The sequence below is a fragment of the Aquarana catesbeiana genome, linkage group LG10, assembly GCF_042186555.1.
Source record: "Aquarana catesbeiana isolate 2022-GZ linkage group LG10, ASM4218655v1, whole genome shotgun sequence".
NCBI classification, from domain to species: domain Eukaryota; kingdom Metazoa; phylum Chordata; class Amphibia; order Anura; family Ranidae; genus Aquarana; species Aquarana catesbeiana.
This window is the reverse complement of record NC_133333.1, coordinates 33,076,248-33,100,779: the sequence shown is the minus strand read 5'-3', so window position 1 is coordinate 33,100,779 and position 24,532 is coordinate 33,076,248. Positions and strand designations below refer to the sequence as shown.

Below are 24,532 nucleotides of genomic sequence, written 5' to 3'. Positions count from 1 at the left end.
ATATGATTACCAGGTTCTCACAATCATCTAATGATACAGCAAACATTATGTTAATTGTCTTTTAAAAATAGTCACTCTATTTGTTTCAGTGACAAGATAATAAATAATATGATAATCAGATATGAAAGTGAACCTGTACTTTTCCCATGCAAGGCATAATAAAGAGACGACCCTCTGGTACAACCCTAATCTAATCCCATGCACTGTAGTACCCAGAATGAGGGAGAGGGGGCAATCAGGACTGGTTTGCTGAAATATACTTATAGGGAAAGAGAGCAAAATTATGACCTTGTCAGTTTTCCGCTACTCCTCTGTCCAGCCACTGGGTAGTGGAAGATTGGTGGTGACCAAGCTGTATTCTTTAACTCCCTCAGAAAAAAAAGTGAGGTCACCAAGCTGCTGTCTGGCAATGGTGCCAAGAGTTGGGGAGCAAAATTGTAAAATTTAGGCAGGTTAAAAGGTCCATGTCTTTGTGCTTTAATTTAATTCCTTTTCTGGAGCTCAGTTCAAGTACACTATATTGTCAAAAGTATTGGGACGCCTGCCTTTACACACACATAATCTTTAATGTCATCCCAGACTTATGCCCTGTACACACGATCGCACATTCCGACAACAAAATCCATCAGATTTTTTCCGACGGATGTTGGCTCAAACTTGTCTTGCATACACACGGTCACACAAAGTTGGTCAGTAATTCCGAACGTGGTTACGTACAACACGTACGACGAGCTGAGAAAAATGAAGTTCTATAGCCAACGCTGCTCTTCTGCTTGATTCTAAGCATGTGTGGCACTTCGGAATTGTCTACACACGATCGGAATTTACGCAAACGGATTTTGTTGTCGGAAAATTTTAGAGCCTGCTCTCCAACTTTGTGTGTCAGAAATTCCGATGGAAAAAGTCTGATGGAGCCCACACACGGTCGGAATTTCCGACAACATGCTCCGATCGCACATTTTCCGTCGGAAAGTCCGACCGTGTGTACAGGGCATTAGTCCATAGGGTTCAATATTGAGTTGACCCACCCTTGTGTTTGAGGTGGAGGAACTTGACTGGCCAGAGTCTTGACCTCAACATAGTAGAACACCTTTGGGATGAACTAGAGCGGAGACTGCGAGCCAGGCCTTCTCATCCAACATCAGTGCCTGACCTCACAAATGTGCTTCTGGAAGAATGGTCAAACATTACCATAGACACACTCCTAAACCTTGTGGATAGTCTTCCCAGAAGTGCTGAAGCTGTTATAGCTGCAAAGGGTGGGCCAACTCAATATTGAACTCTATGGACTAAGACTGGGATGCCATTAAAGTTCATGTGTGTGTAAAGGCAGGCGTCCCAATACTTTTGACAATATAGTGTATATATAGTGGGGACGGAAAGTATTCAGACCCCCTTACATTTTTCACTCTTTGTTATATTGCAGCCATTTGCTAAAATAATTTAAGTTCTTTTTTTTCCTCATTAATGTACACACAGCACCCCATATTGACAGAAAAACACAGAATCGCTGACATTTTTGCAGATTTATTAAAAAAGAAAAACTGAAATATCACATGGTCCTAAGTATTCAGACCCTTTACTCAGTATTTAGTAGAAGCCCCTTTTGATCTAATACAGCCATGAGTCTTCTTGGGAAAGATGCAACAAGTTTTTCACACCTGGATTTGGGGATCCTCTGCCATTCCTCCTTGCAGATCCTCTACAGTTCTGTCAGGTTGGATGGTAAACGTTGGTGGACAGACATTTTTAGGTCTCTCCAGAGATGCTCAATTGGGTTTAAGTCAGGGCTCTGGCTGGGCCATTCAAGAACAGTCACGGAGTTGTTGTGAAGCCACTCCTTCATTATTTTAGCTGTGTGCTTAGGGTCATTGTCTTGTTGGAAGGTAAACCTTCGGCCCAGTCTGAGGTCCTGAGAACTCTGGAGAAGGTTTTCGTCCAGGATATCCCTGTACTTGGCCGCATTCATCTTTCCCTCGATTGCAACCAGTCGTCCTGTCCCTGCAGCTGAAAAACACCCCCACAGCATGATGCTGCCACCACCATGCTTCACTGTTGAGACTGTATTGGACAGGTGATGAGCAGTGCCTGGTTTTCTCCACACATACCGCTTAGAATTAAGGCCAAAAAGTTCTATCTTGGTCTCATCAGACCAGAGAATCTTATTTCTCACCATCTTGGAGTCCTTCAGGTGTTTTTTTAGCAAACTCCATGTGGGCTTTCATGTGTCTTGCACTGAGGAGAGGCTTCTCTTCCATAAAGCCCCGACTGGTGGAGAGCTGCAGGGATGGTTGACTTTCTACAACTTTCTCCCATCTCCTGACTGCATTTCTGGAGCTCAGCCACAGTGATCTTTGGGTTCTTCTTTACCTCTCTCACCAAGGCTCTTCTCCCCCGATAGCTCAGTTTGGCCGGACGGCCAGCTCTAGGAAGGGTTCTGGTCGTCCCAAAAGTCTTCCATTTAAGGATTATGGAGGCCACTGTGCTCTTAGGAACCTTAAGTGCAGCAGAAATTTTTTTGTAACCTTGGCCAGATCTGTGTCTTGCCACAATTCTGTCTCTGAGCTCTTCAGGCAGTTCCTTTGACCTCATGGTTCTCATTTGCTCTGACATGCACTGTGAGCTGTAAGGTCTTATATAGACAGGTGTGTGGCTTTCCTAATCAAGTCCAATCAGTATAATCAAACACAGCTGGACTCAAATGAAGGTGTAGAACCATCTCAAGGATGATCAGAAGAAATGGACAGCACCTGAGTTAAATATATGAGTGTCACAGCAAAGGGTCTGAATACTTAGGACCATGTGATATTTCAGTTTTTCTTTTTTAATAAATCTGCAAAAATGTCAACAATTCTGTGTTTTTCTGTCAATATGGGGTGCTGTGTGTACATTAATGAGGAAAAAAATTAACTTAAATGATTTTAGCAAATGGCTGCAATATAACAAAGAGTGAAAAATTTAAAGGGGGTCTGAATACTTTCCGTCCCCACTGTACAAGCCTGATAGAAAGAAATGATGCACAGAACTGGTTTGACTCCACAGCCGTCTCTTGGAAGCTGGGAGGTGGTGCAATATAGAATAATTGGCAAGAGCCCACAGTGCTGCACAAAAGAAGTCTGAAAATCCTGCCAAATGGTTGCAAGTATTTTTTGGGAAAACTGATATTACATTCAAAATCACTTATATAGGCTGCCTAATGTTAACTCAAAATTAACTTTTGCTTAGTTTATTAAAGTAACAGGCTCTCATCAAACCGGCAGCAGAAAAATACTGTATTTGGTACATCTGGATGTGGGAAGCATTTGACTTAAAGTGTCATTAAACCCACATCATAAAAACGATCAATAAACGGTGTATTACATGCTGTTCATACTCACTCAGTCACTATGAGATTCGTTTTCTGTATTCTGCAAAAAACCTGCTTGATCCTGCTACTTTCCATCTCCCCCTTCTGTCCAGGTCCCCTATTCAGCTAGGGATTTTGCAGCTGTGGTGGCAACTCTGCACATGCTCAGTTTTCAGTGAGTTTCTATCCGGTACATTCCCTCCCTATCACACTTGAGTAGCCCATGTGACTATACAGTGGTGAATGACAACCCACTCCCTCCTCCTCCTCCGTGCTTACTAACCAGCTAAAACAATGGAGGCGGTATATTACATGTAGTATGATGGAGGCTTCACCTCCCTGTTATTCTAAGACACAGGCTGGAGAGGTGTGACTAGAGATGTAAAATTTCCGGAAATTCTAAAAGCTCGGAAAAAAACCTGTTTTTTGGGGGAAAAAAACAGAAATTTTCGGAAAAATTGAAAAAAATGCTACATTAGCACTTTTTTGTCTTTTTAAGATTGAAAGTCATTCTATTACGAGAACGTTGAGAAAAACTATGTGCATTGTCATCATTGTTGTCCCCTTCACTTCGATCCATGAAAGATTTTTTAATATCTACAGGATACTTGTTACATATAAGAATGTGTTTTGTCATCCTGGTAGCATTTGTAAATGCATATTTCATCTGACAATATTTGCAAATCACATTTTTCTTTTCAGAAGAACTTGTAATGTGAAAATGCCTCCATATGTAGCTAAATGATTCAGTTTTCTGGATTCAGAATCAGATAAATGTAAACTCTTACCTTTTTTAATTAAGTATATACTTTCAGGTCCTTTTTGTTGCTCTGTATTTCCTTCCAATGCTTTTGAGGCCTAGTAAAGAGGACAGAACAAACCAAACACACCCACTAACATGCAAAAGCAAAACTGAAACCTTTTTCTTCTTACAATAGCAGCACAGCGCCTCCTAAAGGAAGAAATGCATACTGTTCTTGCATTGGAGGGTTCAGATTGTTACCTAGGACTTGCTTGTCCTCAGTGCACAGAAATTAGAATAATCTGATATTATACATTTTTTTTAGAAATGATTTGGAAAATATTTGAACACCCTGGCTTAAAATATTTTATTCATCATGTTAAAATAAAATATTCCACAAATTTTTTTTTTCTTTTTTCAATTTTTGGGAAAAAAACAAAAAAGCCTTTTTTCTGGGCCTTCACATCTCTAGGCCTGTGACGGAAGAACTCCGCCCACACCGTGTTATTTCCACAAAATAATAAGGATTTGATTCCAAATATATGTTTGTAAGATGTTGTAAAATCTGTTGCTTTGCCCTGCATGGGCAACACATTGGTTTCACATTAAGGGCTTGTTCACACATGCAGTGCCTTCTGATAAGCGATCCGTGTTAGGTCACTCTTCAGAGGGCATTTGACAGGTGGTGAGGTGGTGCTATGTTACCTCCCTGCCACCTGATTTAACCCTGCAAATGACTCACTACCATGTGGGTGGCATGTATGCAGGGCCCCAAGGAATTACTTTGGCTGTGTTTGGTGGTGGTAACATTTAATTTATGTTGTGGCCACTAATCACAGCATAGTGGCCACAGCATGTTTTCTCTACCCTGAGCAGCTGCATGCCTAGGTTCGGGTAGGTGGTAAAACCATGGCTCAATGCCAAGTATTACTGCCCCCTGACTGCATGTGTGAACAAAGCCTTTAGAGATGTGTTCCCAGATGTAGTAGTCTACTGGTTCAATTTTCTTGATGGTTTAAGTAATAGTCTACTGGTAGTAAGAAGCTACTACCTTACTACCTTACTACCTACTTTAGTAGTTCAGTTTTCTTGATGGTTTAAGCAAGGATCAGCTAATTAAAACAAATTTACTTCTTACTCACAACACATAACTCCAATCTACTTTTTCCCATGACTTCTTGTGAATAATTGCCTCTGTTTCACAATGCTGCAAGTTAATTAGGCTTCCTGGTGATGTGAGTGTACACATCACATTGTGGAAAGGTTTAACACCATCCTGACATGCTACATAACCATATAGTTACACAGGTAAGGTTCAACAATACTTGCATTGTGTGTCAACAACTCAAATTTATATTGTATATATATATATATATATATATATATATACACAGTATCTCACAAAAGTGAGTACACCCCTTACATTTTTGTAAATATTTTATTCTATCTTTTCATGTGACAACACTGAAGAAATGACACTTGGCTACAATGTAAAGTAGTGAGTGTACAGCTTGTATAACAGTGTAAATTTGCTGTCCCCTCAAAATAACTCAACACACAGCCATTAATGTCTAAACCGCTGGCAACAAAAGTGAGTACACCCCTAAGTGAAAATGTCCAAGTTGGTTCCAAAGTGTCAATATTTTGTGTGGCCACCATTATTTTCCAGCACTACCTTAACCCTCTTGGGCATGGAGTTCACCAGAGCTTCACAGGTTGCCACTGGAGTCCTCATCACCCACAGGCTTACAATGGGGCATTTGTTGTCAGTGCTCCCTCTTCTCCCTTGAAGCCACTGCTGGGAGCCGATCATGTGACTGGACAGGAGCCCCCTGAGAATAGGTAAGTATACAGATCTTTCTTATATCTTTCTATACGGTAGATAGTATAGGTCAGGAGTCTCCAAACTTTCTAAACAAAGGGCCAGTTTACTGTCCTTCAGACTTCAGGAGGGACGCACTGTGGCAAGTGGGAGTAGAAAAGGTCCCAACGACAGTGGGGAAAAATAATTCCCCATTGTTAGTTTCAGAGAGTAATTGCATCCCCTTATTGGTTCAAGTGGGAGGAATTGTTTCCCATCCATGATATCATTGTGCCCCATTGTTGGTGTCATTGGGAGGAAATGTTCCCCCTTCATTGGTGTCAGTGAGGGGAATTATGCCCCATCGTTGGTGCCATTGGGAGGAAATGTAACCCCTTCATTGGTGTCAGCAGGGGGAATTATGCCCCATTGTTGTTATCAGTGAATTAAATGTGTCCCAAGGGCCAGATAAAACCAAGTAAAGGGCCATATCTGGCCCCCGGGCCACACTTTGGAGACCACTGGTATAGGTGATAGAAGGGGAGTGGGAACAGTTTTAAGATTAGATAGTTTTAGCCTGTAATTCTACTTTAGGCTAATAAAGTTGATTCTACCATTCTCATGAATCTCCTTCATCATCACCAACAACATTACCACAAGGCCACTTACACACCCCAATGCACCATACTTCAAATTCTTCACAAGCCTTACCCAAGCGCTTGGACTGATGTACTCTCATATTAATCTCTGGACACCTGCAGCCATACCACAGCCCCTCTGGACCAACTTTTTACTAACCTGCACCCATATATGTAACCTTACCGCCACGTACCCCTTATTTAAACTCATACGTAACCTTATCCCTACAAACACAGTTTTTTTTAAACATGCACACTCTTAAACTTTTATTGTTTCCCTTGTATAGATAATAGAACAGTATCACACTCCTATAATTCTACAATCAGAAACAAGTAGAGGTAAGGTAATTTTATTTTAATCAGAATTCCTCTAGTATTTAGCCTTTAGTGCTTATTTTTTAGTACATTGCAACTTGGAGCTTTTATCAAGATAAGGTATATCAAATCCACCATGGGTCTCAATGTAATCGCAGACTTCTTTGTTGATACATCCCTTGAATGTCCAATCAGAAAATCCACCTGCAACTAAGATTATAGGTATTATTATTAGTGATGATCTATTTGAACCCAAATGGGTGTTTAGCAGAGCTGAACTTGCAACTGCAGTGAGAAGTACTTCTGCTAATAAATATGACAGCTTCCAGTTCAGAATGACCATCAGCGTCTTAACAACCAGTAAGCCATCTATACCTGGCCCATTCAGTTATCAGCCTGAAATTCACAAATAATGGTAAAAAAAAGAGCAGAAATAGTGTAAACCCCCCCCTTTCCCCTTCAAAATGTACCCCAGATCATTCAGATCATGTATAGATTTTCCAGGGGCAAAAAGAGCCAAATTCAATACTAGACCCTTCAAGTCTTTTTTGGGGGACTCTATGCTTTTTTTTTCAGTTTTTTTTTTTGTGGGGGGCCACCCAAAATCCATACAACTATTACCAGAGCCTGCAAATTGGGCAGAAAAAAAAAAGGATGAACGTGTTGCCTCCTCCTGAATTTATCAGGCCAGATGCCCTCAACATACGGTCATCAAGAAAAAGAAGCAGCCGGCAACTCCATAACATCAAGCGTATTTATTGTAAAGCCTTCACAGTACAGTCAACAGCAGACTAGTTTCGGCGATAAGCCTTGTTCACAGCACACATATATGTTGAAAATGCTTGAACAACTGAAGATAAGTTCAACGACCACCCAGTGACTAAATCACAAAAGAGTGTACCATCACCTTGTGAAAAACAATAATATGATACTGCGATGTATAGTTGCAAGCCTCTTAGCAACGCGTGGTGACGTCAGCACGTACCTCCTCAGACGCGTTTCATCTTAACTAACATTATCAATGGGGGATACTAAACGCGTGTGAGGAGGTACGTGCTGACATCACCACGCCGTCTCGTTGAGGAGAACGGGAGCTTTTGTATTGTAGCCGGCCGGCTTCGTATTTATATGCAAGATTTTAACGGTTGTTTGTAAGTGCATGCTTTTTTTTATTATATTAAACTAAGTTTTGATATTACGCTATGGTGTATTGTATCCTCTCTTTGGGTTAATACGAACCGATACCCACAAGTTATACGGATTACTTGGTTCTCTGCTGGGAGTTTTCTTTCCATCAATCAAGCTGCATGTCTGTTTCCAGCCGAGGATTTATTTTCTTAAAGGGACATCTGCTTTTTTGGTTTGGCATCTGGTAAGGAGGCCCTCTGTGTGGTGGCGGTACGCTCAATTGTGATTCATCCACTGGGTGGTTTTCTGTCCGTGCATTTTTTGTTTTTCACACTGTAAGTGCAACTTCATATATTGTACATTTATTCATTATTTTTGACAATATTACGCTATGGTGCACTTTTTTCTCTTTTTTGGTTGATATGAAATTATGATTTGTGGAATCAACACCAACCTATGCTAAGAGGCTTGCAGCTATACATCGCAGTATCGTATTATTGTGTCTTCTTGCAAAATTAAAAGCCCGGGCTGGGTTAAAGCCACTTGCTTAATCGGCTTACGATCTGGTAAGCATGTTTTTCACAAGGTGATGGTACACTCTTTTGAGATTTAGTCACTGGGTGGTCCTTGAACTTATCTTCAGTTGTTCAAGCATTTGGATTAACATAGATCATAATAATCTTTTGGACTGTAATTAGCGCAATTTTCTCTTTTTCATTTTTATTTGTGCTTATCTCACATTAATTGCCGCTTTGGGACTGGTTCATCCAATTAGTTTATTTGATTAGCGCAGTTTATTTACCCTTTATATATGTTGAAAAGCATGAAAATTTATACATAAAAGACTATAACATGACTACTGCTCCTCTCCAATCAACAATGTGTTCACTGAAATCAGGTGATTGGTTACAAATTGTCAACAGATGTAAAGGTGACAAGTGAGAAGAAAAGAGTCTAGCTATAATACAACCCATGAGATACAAAACATGCAAAGACTATCTTGACATGTGAGAAAATACATATATTCAGGGGAGTAACTAGAAATAGCAGGGCCCCATAGCAAAATGTTGTATGGGGCCCCCCTGCAAACAGCCCCCCCCCCCCCACAGCTGCCCTAGTGTCAATGCAGCGTGACCTGTGCCACATATAGCGTGACCTGTGCCCAATGCAGCATGACCTGTGCACAATGCAGCATGACCTGTGCCCCATACAGCATGACCTGTGCCCAATGCAGCGTGACCTGTGCCCCATACAGCATGACCTGTGCCCAATGCAGCGTGACCTGTGCCCCATACAATGTGACCCGTGCCTCATACAGCGTGACCTGTGCCCCATACAGCGTGACCTTGCCCCATACAGCGTGACCTGTGCCCAATGCAGCGTGACCTGTGCCCAATGCAGCGTGACCTGTGCCCCATACAGCATGACCTGTGCCCCATACAGCATGACCTGTGCCCCATACAATGTGACCTGTGCCCCATACAATGTGACCTGTGCCCCATACAACGTGACCTGTGCCCAATGCAGCGTGACCTGTGCCCCATACAGCGTGAAAGAAGTGCACGGTGGATGTCCCCCCCACGTGAGGATAGGTTAACTCTTTCCAAGCCTGAGTACGAGAAGGGTGCCATATTGCTGTTAGGTTCATACCTATAGTGCTTAGACACATTAGATAGGCCTTTGTCAGTACTGTAAGATGCACTATGAAAATGTTTGCTGATTCGAGTTCAGTGGTCTCATGGTGCAACCCACATATTGTTTGTTACATTTATCGCATTCCACAGCATATACACAATTGCTAGTGCCACAGTTGATATATTCACGAATCGTGAATTCTCATCCTGTTGCACATGAAATTACTGTCTTGTGTTGTCTGGAGTGTCTACTACAGAAACAGTATGTGTTATTCCCACAAATGTAAGAGCCCACAGTGTTCAACCAAGTTTTTTTTGTATTGCTGTGACTCAAACAAACTTGGGGACAAAAGGTCTCCTGGCGTTTTAGCATGGCGGCTTGAAAACCTACAGCCTGACTTAAGTATTGGTGCCAAATCTCCATCCATGGAAAGTATTGGTAAATATTTATCTATAATGTTTTTTAATTTATTACATTCCAAGGAGCAGGGCCGATCCTAGGGTCACCGGCGCCTGGGTGCAGAAATATTTTTGGCGCCCCCACATGGGCGTGGTCATCTTACCAACTCCTCCCCTTTACAAATGTTTCTATGGCAACGACTCAAACACAGAGATGCTCCCCTAAGAAGTCTTTGTTACCCTGGGATCCTCCTGTGATCTTTTAATAAAGAAAATACAGGAAGAGAGTACACTAATGAGACCTGGAGGGGGGTCTCTCTGATGCACACAGAGAGGGCTTCTGTTAGAGAGTCTGTTAGAAAGAGCCCCCAGACATAGTACAGGAGATGGTCAGAGACTGCAGACATAGTACAGGAGATGATCAGAGACTGCAGATATAATACAGGAGATGGTCAGAGACTCCAGACATAGTACAGGAGATGATCAGAGACTGCAGATATAATACAGGAGATGGTCAGAGACTGCAGACAGGATACAAGAGATGATCAGAGACTGCAGACATGGTACAGGAGATGGTCAGAGACTGCAGACATAATACAGGAGATGATCAGAGACTGGGGACATAGTACAGGAGATGATCAGAGACTGCAGACATAGTACAGGAGATGATCAGAGACTGCAGACATACTACAGGAGATGATCAGAGACTGCAGACATAGTACAGGAGATGGTCAGAGACTGCAGACAGGATATAAGAGATGATCAGAGACTGCAGACATAGTACAGGAGATGATCAGAGACTGCAGACATAGTACAGAAGATGATCAGAGACTGCAGACAGGATATAAGAGATGGTCAGAGACTGCAGACATAGTACAGGAGATGATCAGAGACTGCAGACATAGTACAGGAGATGATCAGAGACTGCAGACATACTACAGGAGATGATCAGAGACTGCAGACATAGTACAGGAGATGGTCAGAGACTGCAGACAGGATATAAGAGATGATCAGAGACTGCAGACATAGTACAGGAGATGATCAGAGACTGCAGACATAGTACAGAAGATGATCAGAGACTGCAGACAGGATATAAGAGATGGTCAGAGACTGCAGACATAGTACAGGAGATGATCAGAGACTGCAGACATAGTACAGGAGATGATCAGAGACTGCAGACATAGTACAGGAGATGATCAGAGACTGCAGACAGGATATAAGAGATGAGCAAAGACTTCAGACATAGTACAGGAGATGATCAGAGACTGCAGACATAATACAGGAGATGATCAGAGACTGCAGACATAGTACAGGAGATGATCAGAGACTGCAGACATAGTACAGGAGATGATCAGAGACTGCAGACATAGTACAGGAGATGATCAGAGACTGCAGACATAATACAGGAGATGATCAGAGACTGCAGACATAGTACAGGAGATGATCGGAGACTGCAGACATACTACAGGAGATGATCAAAGACTGCAGACATACTACAGGAGATGATCAGAGACTGCAGACATAATACAGGAGATGATCAGAGACTGCAGACATAGTACAGGAGATGATCAGAGACTGCAGACATAGTACATGAGATGATCAGAGACTGCAGACATAGTATAGGAGATGATCAGAGACTGCAGACATAGTACAGGAGATGATCAGAGACTGCAGACATAGTACATGAGATGATCAGAGACTGCAGACATAGTACAGGAGATGATCAGAGACTGCAGACATAATACAGGAGATGATTAGAGACTGCAGACATAGTACAGGAGATGATCAGAGACTGCAGACATAATACAGGAGATGATCAGAGACTGCAGACATAATACAGGAGATGATCAGAGACTGCAGACATAGTACAGGAGATGATCAGAGACTGCAGACATAGTACAGGAGATGATCAGAGACTGCAGACATATTACAGGAGATGGTCAGAGACTGCAGACATAGTACAGTAGATGATCAAAGACTGCAGACATAGTACAGGAGATGATCAGAGACTGCAGACATAGTACAGGAGATGGTCAGAGACTGCAGACAGAATATAAGAGATGATCAGAGACTGCAGACATAGTACAGGAGATGATCAGAGACTGCAGACATAGTACAGGAGATGATCAGAGACTGTAGACATAGTACAGGAGATGGTCAGAGACTGCAGACAGGATATAAGAGATGATCAGAGACTGCAGACATAGTACAGGAGATGATCAGAGACTGTAGACATAGTACAGGAGATGGTCAGAGACTGCAGACATAGTACAGGAGATGATCAGAGACTGCAGACATACTACAGGAGATGATCAGAGACTGCAGACATACTACAGGAGATGATCAGAGACTGCAGACAGGATATAAGAGATGATCAGAGACTGCAGACACAGTACAGGAGATGATCAGAGACTGCAGACATAGTACAGGAGATGATCAGAGACTGCAAACATAATACAGGAGATGATCAGAGACTGCAGACATAATACAGGTGATGGTCAGAGACTGCAGACATAATACAGGAGATGATCAGAGACTGCAGACATATTACAGGAGATGGTCAGAGACTGCAGACATAGTACAGGAGATGATCAGAGACTGCAGACATAGTACAGGAGATGATCAGAGACTGCAGACATAGTACAGGAGATGATCAGAGACTGCAGACATAATACAGGTGATGGTCAGAGACTGCAGACATAGTACAGGAGATGGTCAGAGACTGCATTTCCTATGGACGTTAGTAAATAATGGCCAATGGACCCTCTCACCTGACCCAGCGATACAGCAACGGTTCCTCTGATCAGGAGTCAGCTCACTCTGAATTGCCCATGGTGACTCCGCTGGATAGCACCCAGATCTGTATTCTGACAATGACTCCATTCCTTTCTCCACCAGGGATGGTGCTAGGCTGTGTGGCTTTCCCTCTGGTGGTGCAGGGCAGCGGTGTTCTCTCTCTGATGGGGTTCCCTCAGCAATGTCCTCTCCCTCTGGAGTCCTGGGTGTACTTCCCTGAAAGCTTTCCCGGACTCCTGGCTCTCTCTCTCCCATTCAGCTGAGCATGCTGTGTGAGCTCCAGTTTCCGTGTTACAGTGGGGCTGCCAGTCCTCAGGACTACATGTCCCACAATCCTCTTCTCTGCTCCTTTTTCTATTCTGTTTCTTCCCTGGGCATATGAAGGCGGGGGAAGATACATAGTGGGCAGCTGTGCTGGCAAGCGCTGCTCACTAGTACAGCAGCGTGCGCGAGAGGGAGAGGGAGGGGGGGAGAGGGAGGGGGGAGAGGGGGGAAAGAAGAGCCCGCAGCTGCATTGGCATCACTAGGGTTGGGGTCACTCCCCCTTCCACCAACTATAGTCGCCCCTCAGTACAGACCCCCCTCCACTAAGTATAGACCCCCTCCATCAGTGAAGAACCCGCACTAAGTATAAACCCCTCCCTCAGTACAGACCTTCCTCAGTACAGACCCCCCCCCAGGAAACCCCCCCTCCATTAGTACAGACCCCCCCAGGACAGACCCCCCTGCATTAGTACAGGCCCCCCCAGGACAGACCCCCCTCCATTAGTACAGACCCCCCGGGACAGACCCCCACCTCCATTAGTACAGACCCCCCTCCATTAGTACAGACCCCCCAGGACAGACCCCTCCTTCATTAGTACAGACCCCCCTCTATTAGTACAGACCCCCCATTAGTACAGACCCCCCCTCAATTAGTACAGACCCCCCAGGACAGACCCCCCTCCATTAGTACAGACCCCCCATTAGTACAGACCCCCCAAGACAGACCCCCCTCAATTAGTATAGACCCCCCAGGACAGACCCCCCTCCATTAGTACAGACCCCCCAGGACAGACCCCGCCTCCATTACTACAGACCCCCCAGGACAGACCCCCCTCCATTAGTATAGACCCCCCCAGGACAGACCCCCCTCCATTAGTACAGACCCCCCAGGACAGACCCCCCTCCATTAGTATAGACCCCCCCCAGGACAGACACCCCTCTATTAGTACAGACCCCCCCTCCATTAGTACAGACCCCCCAGGACAGACCCCCCTCCATTACTACAGACCCCCCAGGACAGACCCCCTCTCCATTACTACAGACCCCCCAGGACAGACCCCCTCTCCATTACTACAGACCCCCCAGGACAGACCCTCCCTCCATTACTACAGACCCCCCAGGACAGACCCTCCCTCCATTACTACAGACCCCCCAGGACAGACCCCCCCTCCATTACTACAGACCCCCCAGGACAGACCCTCCCTCCATTACTACAGACCCCCCAGGACAGACCCTCCCTCCATTAGTACAGACCCCCCTCTATTAGTAATGACCCCCCAGGGCAGACCCCCCTTCTCCATTAGTACAGACCCCCCCCCCCTCCATTAGGGTACAGTACATAAAAACACCTGGGCGGCAGCTGGAGAGGAGAGGACAGTGTGCAGCCGCGCCGCCCGGGTGGAGAAGAGAAGTGTACACAGCAGGCAGCAGGAGTGAGAGACACAGAGAGGAGGAGAATGTGTCAGCACGGACCGCTCCTCCCCCCCTCCCCCCGCGCGCGACATCACTCACGGCTGGTCTCTCTCCACACAGAGACCAGCCGCTCTGCCTCCCTTCTCATCTCCGGCTTGAGCAGTTAATACAGCGGCGCCTTTCTTCTTAGAACACCGGCAGAGAGGCGCCGCTGGACACAAACAAGAGGAGGAGGAGGAGGGAGGGGAGCACTCTGGCGCTTCAGCGCCCCCACCTCTCTAGCGCTCGGGTGCACTGCACCCCGTGCACCCCGTCTAGGACCGGCCCTGCCAAGGAGAAGGCAGTTACAAAAGTAACTGAACCTTGTTTTCCTGTCATTAGAATTCTTACTATTACCATTAGCTCTTCTTGCGACCAGCATTATCGGAGAGGGTAATTCTATTTTTCTCCATGGCAAGACGGGCTGCTCTATCTATATTCCTTTTGTCGTAATCTCGTGAATGAAGTTGTGAGGCTATAATGTTGCACTCATTGTTAAAACCTTCCTCAGTAGAGCAGTTACGTCTGGCCCTGGTGAACTCCCCTATCGGAATGGATTGTTTGGTGTGTGGCAACTAGTAGCCAGGCATTGCCTGCACATGCCTTACGATAGGTACAAGTTGTAACCAAGCCCTGAGCTGCAGGGCCGATCCTAGGGTCACCGGCGCCTGGGTGCAGAAATATTTTTGGCGCCCCCACATGGGCGTGGTCATCTTACCAACTCCTCCCCTTTACAAATGTTTCTATGGCAACGACTCAAACACAGAGATGCTCCCCTAAGAAGTCTTTGTTACCCTGGGATCCTCCTGTGATCTTTTAATAAAGAAAATACAGGAAGAGAGTACACTAATGAGACCTGGAGGGGGGTCTCTCTGATGCACACAGAGAGGGCTTCTGTTAGAGAGTCTGTTAGAAAGAGCCCCCAGACATAGTACAGGAGATGGTCAGAGACTGCAGACATAGTACAGGAGATGATCAGAGACTGCAGATATAATACAGGAGATGGTCAGAGACTCCAGACATAGTACAGGAGATGATCAGAGACTGCAGATATAATACAGGAGATGGTCAGAGACTGCAGACAGGATACAAGAGATGATCAGAGACTGCAGACATGGTACAGGAGATGGTCAGAGACTGCAGACATAATACAGGAGATGATCAGAGACTGCAGACATAGTACAGGAGATGATCAGAGACTGCAGACATACTACAGGAGATGATCAGAGACTGCAGACATAGTACAGGAGATGGTCAGAGACTGCAGACAGGATATAAGAGATGATCAGAGACTGCAGACATAGTACAGGAGATGATCAGAGACTGCAGACATAGTACAGAAGATGATCAGAGACTGCAGACAGGATATAAGAGATGGTCAGAGACTGCAGACATAGTACAGGAGATGATCAGAGACTGCAGACATAGTACAGGAGATGATCAGAGACTGCAGACATAGTACAGGAGATGATCAGAGACTGCAGACAGGATATAAGAGATGAGCAAAGACTTCAGACATAGTACAGGAGATGATCAGAGACTGCAGACATAATACAGGAGATGATCAGAGACTGCAGACATAGTACAGGAGATGATCAGAGACTGCAGACATAGTACAGGAGATGATCAGAGACTGCAGACATAGTACAGGAGATGATCAGAGACTGCAGACATAATACAGGAGATGATCAGAGACTGCAGACATAGTACAGGAGATGATCGGAGACTGCAGACATACTACAGGAGATGATCAAAGACTGCAGACATACTACAGGAGATGATCAGAGACTGCAGACATAATACAGGAGATGATCAGAGACTGCAGACATAGTACAGGAGATGATCAGAGACTGCAGACATAGTACATGAGATGATCAGAGACTGCAGACATAGTATAGGAGATGATCAGAGACTGCAGACATAGTACAGGAGATGATCAGAGACTGCAGACATAGTACATGAGATGATCAGAGACTGCAGACATAGTACAGGAGATGATCAGAGACTGCAGACATAATACAGGGGATGATTAGAGACTGCAGACATAGTACAGGAGATGATCAGAGACTGCAGACATAATACAGGAGATGATCAGAGACTGCAGACATAATACAGGAGATGATCAGAGACTGCAGACATAGTACAGGAGATGATCAGAGACTGCAGACATAGTACAGGAGATGATCAGAGACTGCAGACATATTACAGGAGATGGCCAGAGACTGCAGACATAGTACAGTAGATGATCAAAGACTGCAGACATAGTACAGGAGATGATCAGAGACTGCAGACATAGTACAGGAGATGGTCAGAGACTGCAGACAGAATATAAGAGATGATCAGAGACTGCAGACATAGTACAGGAGATGATCAGAGACTGCAGACATAGTACAGGAGATGATCAGAGACTGTAGACATAGTACAGGAGATGGTCAGAGACTGCAGACAGGATATAAGAGATGATCAGAGACTGCAGACATAGTACAGGAGATGATCAGAGACTGTAGACATAGTACAGGAGATGGTCAGAGACTGCAGACATAGTACAGGAGATGATCAGAGACTGCAGACATACTACAGGAGATGATCAGAGACTGCAGACATACTACAGGAGATGATCAGAGACTGCAGACAGGATATAAGAGATGATCAGAGACTGCAGACACAGTACAGGAGATGATCAGAGACTGCAGACATAGTACAGGAGATGATCAGAGACTGCAAACATAATACAGGAGATGATCAGAGACTGCAGACATAATACAGGTGATGGTCAGAGACTGCAGACATAATACAGGAGATGATCAGAGACTGCAGACATATTACAGGAGATGGTCAGAGACTGCAGACATAGTACAGGAGATGATCAGAGACTGCAGACATAGTACAGGAGATGATCAGAGACTGCAGACATAGTACAGGAGATGATCAGAGACTGCAGACATAATACAGGTGATGGTCAGAGACTGCAGACATAGTACAGGAGATGGTCAGAGACTGCATTTCCTATGGACGTTAGTAAATAATGGCCAATGGACCCTCTCACCTGACCCAGCGATACAGCAACGGTTCCTCTGATCAGGAGTCAGCTCACTCTGAATTGCCCATGGTGACTCCGCTGGATAGCACCCAGATCTGTATTCTGACAATGACTCCATTCCTTTCTCCACCAGGGATGGTGCTAGGCTGTGTGGCTTTCCCTCTGGTGGCGCAGGGCAGCGGTGTTCTCTCTCTGATGGGGTTCCCTCAGCAATGTCCTCTCCCTCTGGAGTCCTGGGTGTACTTCCCTGAAAGCTTTCCCGGACTCCTGGCTCTCTCTCTCCCATTCAGCTGAGCATGCTGTGTGAGCTCCAGTTTCCGTGTTACAGTGGGGCTGCCAGTCCTCAGGACTACATGTCCCACAATCCTCTTCTCTGCTCCTTTTTCTATTCTGTTTCTTCCCTGGGCATATGAAGGCGGGGGAAGATACATAGTGGGCAGCTGTGCTGGCAAGCGCTGCTCACTAGTACAGCAGCGTGCGCGAGAGGGAGAGGGAGGGGGGAGAGGGAGGGGGGAGAGGGGGGAAAGAAGAGCCCGCAGCTGCATTGGCATCACTAGGGTTGGGGTCACTCCCCCTTCCACCAACTATAGTCGCCCCTCAGTACAGACCCCCCTCCACTAAGTATAGACCCCCTCCATCAGTGAAGAACCCGCACTAAGTATAAACCCCTCCCTCAGTACAGACCTTCCTCAGTACAGACCCCCCCCCAGGAAACCCCCCCTCCATTAGTACAGACCCCCCCAGGACAGACCCCCCTGCATTAGTACAGGCCCCCCCAGGACAGACCCCCCTCCATTAGTACAGACCCCCCGGGACAGACCCCCACCTCCATTAGTACAGACCCCCCTCCATTAGTACAGACCCCCCAGGACAGACCCCTCCTTCATTAGTACAGACCCCCCTCTATTAGTACAGACCCCCCATTAGTACAGACCCCCCCTCAATTAGTACAGACCCCCCAGGACAGACCCCCCTCCATTAGTACAGACCCCCCATTAGTACAGACCCCCCAAGACAGACCCCCCTCAATTAGTATAGACCCCCCAGGACAGACCCCCCTCCATTAGTACAGACCCCCCAGGACAGACCCCGCCTCCATTACTACAGACCCCCCAGGACAGACCCCCCTCCATTAGTATAGACCCCCCCAGGACAGACCCCCCTCCATTAGTACAGACCCCCCAGGACAGACCCCCCTCCATTAGTATAGACCCCCCCCAGGACAGACACCCCTCTATTAGTACAGACCCCCCCTCCATTAGTACAGACCCCCCAGGACAGACCCCCCTCCATTACTACAGACCCCCCAGGACAGACCCCCTCTCCATTACTACAGACCCCCCAGGACAGACCCCCTCTCCATTACTACAGACCCCCCAGGACAGACCCTCCCTCCATTACTACAGACCCCCCAGGACAGACCCTCCCTCCATTACTACAGACCCCCCAGGACAGACCCCCCCTCCATTACTACAGACCCCCCAGGACAGACCCTCCCTCCATTACTACAGACCCCCCAGGACAGACCCTCCCTCCATTAGTACAGACCCCCCTCTATTAGTAATGACCCCCCAGGGCAGACCCCCCTTCTCCATTAGTACAGACCCCCCCCCCCCTCCATTAGGGTACAGTACATAAAAACACCTGGGCGGCAGCTGGAGAGGAGAGGACAGTGTGCAGCCGCGCCGCCCGGGTGGAGAAGAGAAGTGTACACAGCAGGCAGCAGGAGTGAGAGACACAGAGAGGAGGAGAATGTGTCAGCACGGACCGCTCCTCCCCCCCTCCCCCCGCGCGCGACATCACTCACGGCTGGTCTCTCTCCACACAGAGACCAGCCGCTCTGCCTCCCTTCTCATCTCCGGCTTGAGCAGTTAATACAGCGGCGCCTTTCTTCTTAGAACACCGGCAGAGAGGCGCCGCTGGACACAAACAAGAGGAGGAGGAGGAGGGAGGGGAGCACTCTGGCGCTTCAGCGCCCCCACCTCTCTGGCGCTCGGGTGCACTGCACCCCGTGCACCCCGTCTAGGACCGGCCCTGCTGAGCTGCACAGGTAAGATCTAAAAAATTGATGGCATCCTTATGACTATCAAAACTAAATTCCAAATTGAGATTATTTTTGTTCACCAGGGATACATGCCCTCAACATAGGGAGGGAAGCTTACATTGAGAACCTACCAGGCAAAATACCCGAAAGAAACGTTGTGAGGAGCCATTTGAAGCCCATTGCACTCTGATAGGGAAATTGCATATGTCATATTTCCTTATTAAAGTTGCCTCAAAATATCTAGTTACCTTAGATAACTTCATGCTATAGGAATGTCATTGTAAAATGACTATATGGACAAGCCAGCCCTCCAACTCCCTTTTTGGAATGTGCTGTATTCCATAGAAGGCAATGTTGTTTACGATTGGTTAAATCCTGCCAACTTGACATGTATATACTACAGCTAATACTTGTAATAATTGGCTCGCCTCATGCATATGTCTGATTCTGATCATCTGTGCTATGCCATACAAAATGGGGGGAGTCATAGTGGACAGCATCTTTCGGTAAGTATTCTTGTTATATTTTCTAATATTGTCATATTTGTTATATTATACTTATAAGTATATGTGTGATCTCTCTTTGCACATCTTGAATACAACCCCAAAAATGTAAAACTACCGCTTAAAGGGGATGTAAAGTCTCAAGGTTTTTCACCTTAATGCATTCTCTGCATTTAGGTGAAAAACCTTCTGTGCTGCAACTGCCCCCCAGAGCCCCCCCCCTTTCTTACCTTAACCTGCTCGTTTCAGCGACGAGCATGAGCCGAGCTGCTCCAGCCGCTGTCTCTGTCTTTATTGGATTGATAGCAGAAGGAGCCATTGGCCCCTGCTGCTGTCTATCAAATCCAGTGACACGAGAGCGTGGGGCGGGCTGAGTCCTGCTGTCTGTGTCAATGGAAACAGACAAGCAGCTCTCCATGGGGGCACCCGATAAAGAGGAGGGGCCAGGAGCACCATCGGGGCACCCCAGAAGAGGTGGATCGGGGCTGCTCTGTGCAAAACCCTTGCACAGAGCAGGCAAGTATAACATGTTTGTTATTTTTTTTTTTTAAACAAACAAACCTTTACAATCACTTTAACTGTGATAAAATATTTGGTACCAGAAGTGGGGTATTTGATTTGTGTAAACTAGAGATATGAATACTAGAATGTGTAGTGGCAGGATTGTGCTAGATTGTTAGTGCTGGATTTAATATTGTATTTTTGTATTGTAAGCCATAGTACATTTAGAAAGCATAGAAAATATTTTAATTGCTTAGCTGTGTTAAAAGAAAGATGCTAGTAGGTGATCGGCATGCGATCCCCCTTCAATTTCACCTTCGCCTTGGGCAAGAATGAATCTCACCAATATAGTGAAATTATGCCAAAATCACACAACTTCCACCCATATTTTGGGGACATAAAAAAAGAAAAGCTCTCAATTTTGCTCATCCATTATTAGTATTAACACAATCTAATGAATAATTGAAGGTGACTTCTTACTTCCATTATAGATTCCACCAATGAGACTAAAGCATTGATCCAGATTTCCTGTGCATTTGTGGATCTTCTCTGATGTGCAGCTCTTTCCCTTCTCAGCACACGCCGGACACTCCACCCCATTCTCCTTCAAGTTATCTGGGATCACAACTATGAGGACAGAATATATAGGGTACTATAAAGTATGCAATCTCTTAACAGCAAATATATTTTATATGAATAGTATAAAGGGCAAAAAAGATATATTTTCTGAAAATCTCAGATAATACCACATTGTTCTCAAGCATTTCAAAAGCACTAGAATTTTTTTCTCCTAAATAATTAAAAAAATCTTGACAATGTTCCTGACCATTTCTACTCTATTTAAAAAAAAGTTTTGTCTAGAGATACAAGGTTTTAACATAAGGTAAATTATGGGCAAGGATCATTTTTTAATTCTTGCAGCCTTGGAGTATAACAGAATCGTATCTGATCGGATCTTCCTATTTTGTCTAGCTGTTTTGAAATGTTGCCATAGATAAAGCTTTGACTCCTGGTTGCCATTACTGGATTTGGAACAAGTGTCCTCCAAGATTTATCTTTGCCCAAACTTGCTCGCACCTTAAAGTACAAGCAGAGGCTCCTGTATGACAGTGTAGACGGGGCAAAGTAAATGGTACAATGTTTAGCTTCCTGGGCACCATTAGCCAGTTTCGGGCCCAACTTGTGCTAATGTGAGCACACACTCCCGGAGGTAGTTTCTGTATCCCAACTCTTACAACATTCCAGTCAGCAATGTAAAATTACAGACACCTTCTGAAACTCCTCTGGAAGGATAGGAATAAGGTGAGCCCATCCAGAAGGCCTTTCTTATATTCTTTACAAAACAACAAGGGGAGTCAAACAACTTTGGTATAAATCACTGTCAACCAACATGTTCCAACACATGAGTCTAGTGATGTCCCCTCTTGCCTTGCTTCTGGGGTGCTTAACATCTTCTGTCTCTATGGCTCAGCCCACGAGGAAGGAAGATCCCCAGCTGGGGAAAGCCTACTCATTTTCGGAGAGCCCCAAGATTTCCCACAGGGGTTATCTCTTCTTCCCTCACTTGCCATTGTAGTCCAATCAGGCATATCTCACATGAGTGGCAATTCTGCTTTAAATTCAGGAGCAGTGCAGCATTGTTGCCACCCCATCACAGGTAGCCGCATTAGGTAGAATTCACTGGCAGAATCAACATATATTTTGTGGGAATTTGCAGAGGGCGAAATCTGCAGATGGATTTAGAATAAGGTGCTGCAGCTATTTTTTATTTATTTATTTTTTTTATGGGAGGCCAAAGTTATGAATTACCATCACCAATAACTCAACCCCCTTCTGTAACAAAGAGACCCAATGCTGACATTAGGTCATATGGCCTACAGCAACTGTGCATTTGGCGCACCAATGTCAGGACAGCATTTATTCCCTTAAATACATCATTGTTACAACAAACAGTACACATGTATCTAAATACAAAACTTCAAGTAGAACTATAGGCAAAACTATAGTCCCATTGGGTAGATTTCCCTTCACTTCCTGTCCCAAAGCCAAATAGAAAGTAAGAGGAAATCCCTGCAAAATAATGGAATACATTGCCCCCCCCCCCTATTACTTTTCTGGGGACAACCCAAAATTTAGGATTATCTTTTACTTTCTCTTTCACCAATAACGGTAAACAGGACAGATAGAGAGGGTGAATCTCACTAATAGGAGACACAGACAGCAATAAAAATCTAGTGGGTTTTCGAATCCCTCTCCACTCTATCCAAAACAAAAACAAAAGTTTTGCCTTTAGTTATACTTTTAATTTTGAATAATTTAATGTGTGGAAGAATTAGAACTGTCAGGTTTCTACCGCTGTCTCTGTCCCTACTGGATAGATTTACTTACTCTGGTGACTATTGTCATGAGGACAGAAAGTGATGGGAAATCCAAACATTTATGGTTCTCACTGGAACAGGAGAACAGGGAAATCTTCCAATGGGAAGTGATCTTCCAATGATATCTAAGAGGGGATTTCCCCAAACTTTGGAGAGACTTCCTTCCACTTTCTATCACCTCTAGTAATTAGCCAAACTGCCCTGGGTTCAGTTCGAGCAGGGTTTGGCAAACTTCAAAGAAATTTGGATGTCGAACCCTGTTGAAACCAATGGTCGTTGAATCTGTCAAATTCAAAATGCTAATTTTCTGGGCTAATAGCTCATTTGATTTAGATCCCCTTTAACCACATCCCACCCGACCTATAGCAAAATGATGGCCGGGCAGTGGTTTAATTGTTGTGACTAGACGTTATATGATGTCCGTCACAACATGCCGCTCATGAGCAGTGTGGCGATTGGCGGTGCGGTGTGTCGCTAGGATACACTGCATCTCCAATCACGGTAAAGAGCATTATGACGTAGGCTCTTTACCATGTGATCAGCTCTGTCCAATCACATCTGATCAAAGTGTAAATAGGAAGTGCCGGTTATCGGCATTCCTCTACTCTCACTGACAGCATATGAGTAGAGCAGGAAGTGGCTCTCCTGACAGGGGGGGTTGGTGCTGATAATCATTGCAATGATTATCAGTGCAGCCCCACTAGCAATGCCCACCAGTGATGACCACCCATGCCCATCAGTGCTGCCTTTCAGTGCCCATCAGTGATGCCTGTCAGTGCCTACCCATCATTGCCTATCAGTGCCCATAAAGGCTGCCCATCAGCGCCACCTATCAGTGCCCATCAGTGCTGCATATAAATGCTGCCTATCAGGGCCCATCAGTGCCACCTCATAAGTATCCATCAGTGCAGCCTCACCAGTGCCCATCAGTGAAGGAGAAATTTTTTTTCAACATTTTCAGCCTTTTTTTCATTTGTTTAGCAAAAAAATTAAAACTAAGTGGTGATCAAATACCACCAAAGGAAAGCTCTATCTGTTTTAAAAAAAAATTATAAAAATGTTGTTTGCGTACAGTTTTGCATGACAGCGCAATTGTCATTCAAAATGTGACAGCGCTCAAAGCTGAAAATTGGCCTGGGCAGGAGGGGGGTGGGGGTGGGGGGGTGTTAAAAGTGCCCGGTATTGAAGTGGTTAAAATGGTTTTGTCCGATTCCCATTATCCCCCCCCCCAACTTACTTTGTGGTGACTCAGTATTGCAGTTGTCTCCCTCACAGCACTTAACTCTGCTATGCGCCTCAATGGCCCCCATGGCCATATCGTAGTTACTTGCACACAAATCCTTGCCCCTTTGACATCCTTTTGAGCTCTGGTAAAGGGTAAGAGGTCCTAGGTAAGTAAGACATATAGGTTAGTATTATTGAGAGAAATGTGAAGATTTGTTTTCTATTTTGATCGTTAACCTTTATTTTATTTTTAAAATTATACTGTGAGTCCTTTTTATAATTTTAATTGCAACCATTGCTGATTCACATAATTAGGTGGGTGCTTCT

General features: G+C 45.1%; 1 protein-coding gene across 1 annotated transcript in view; it reads right to left on the bottom strand.

Annotated features, from left to right (window-relative positions):
- Positions 1 to 6,487: 6,487 nt before the first annotated feature.
- The window catches only part of LOC141110014 (phospholipase A2 inhibitor gamma subunit B-like), a 32,516-nt gene continuing 14,471 nt past the window's right edge, over positions 6,488 to 24,532 (bottom strand). Inside the window, exons 3-5 of the mRNA XM_073601261.1 lie at positions 24,219 to 24,368; positions 21,084 to 21,230; positions 6,488 to 7,052 (exon numbers count right to left, since the gene is read on the bottom strand). Of these exons, the coding sequence (XP_073457362.1) occupies positions 6,919 to 7,052; positions 21,084 to 21,230; positions 24,219 to 24,368 (431 nt within the window). The 3' untranslated portion in view covers positions 6,488 to 6,918. The remainder of the gene's footprint in view (positions 7,053 to 21,083; positions 21,231 to 24,218; positions 24,369 to 24,532) is intronic.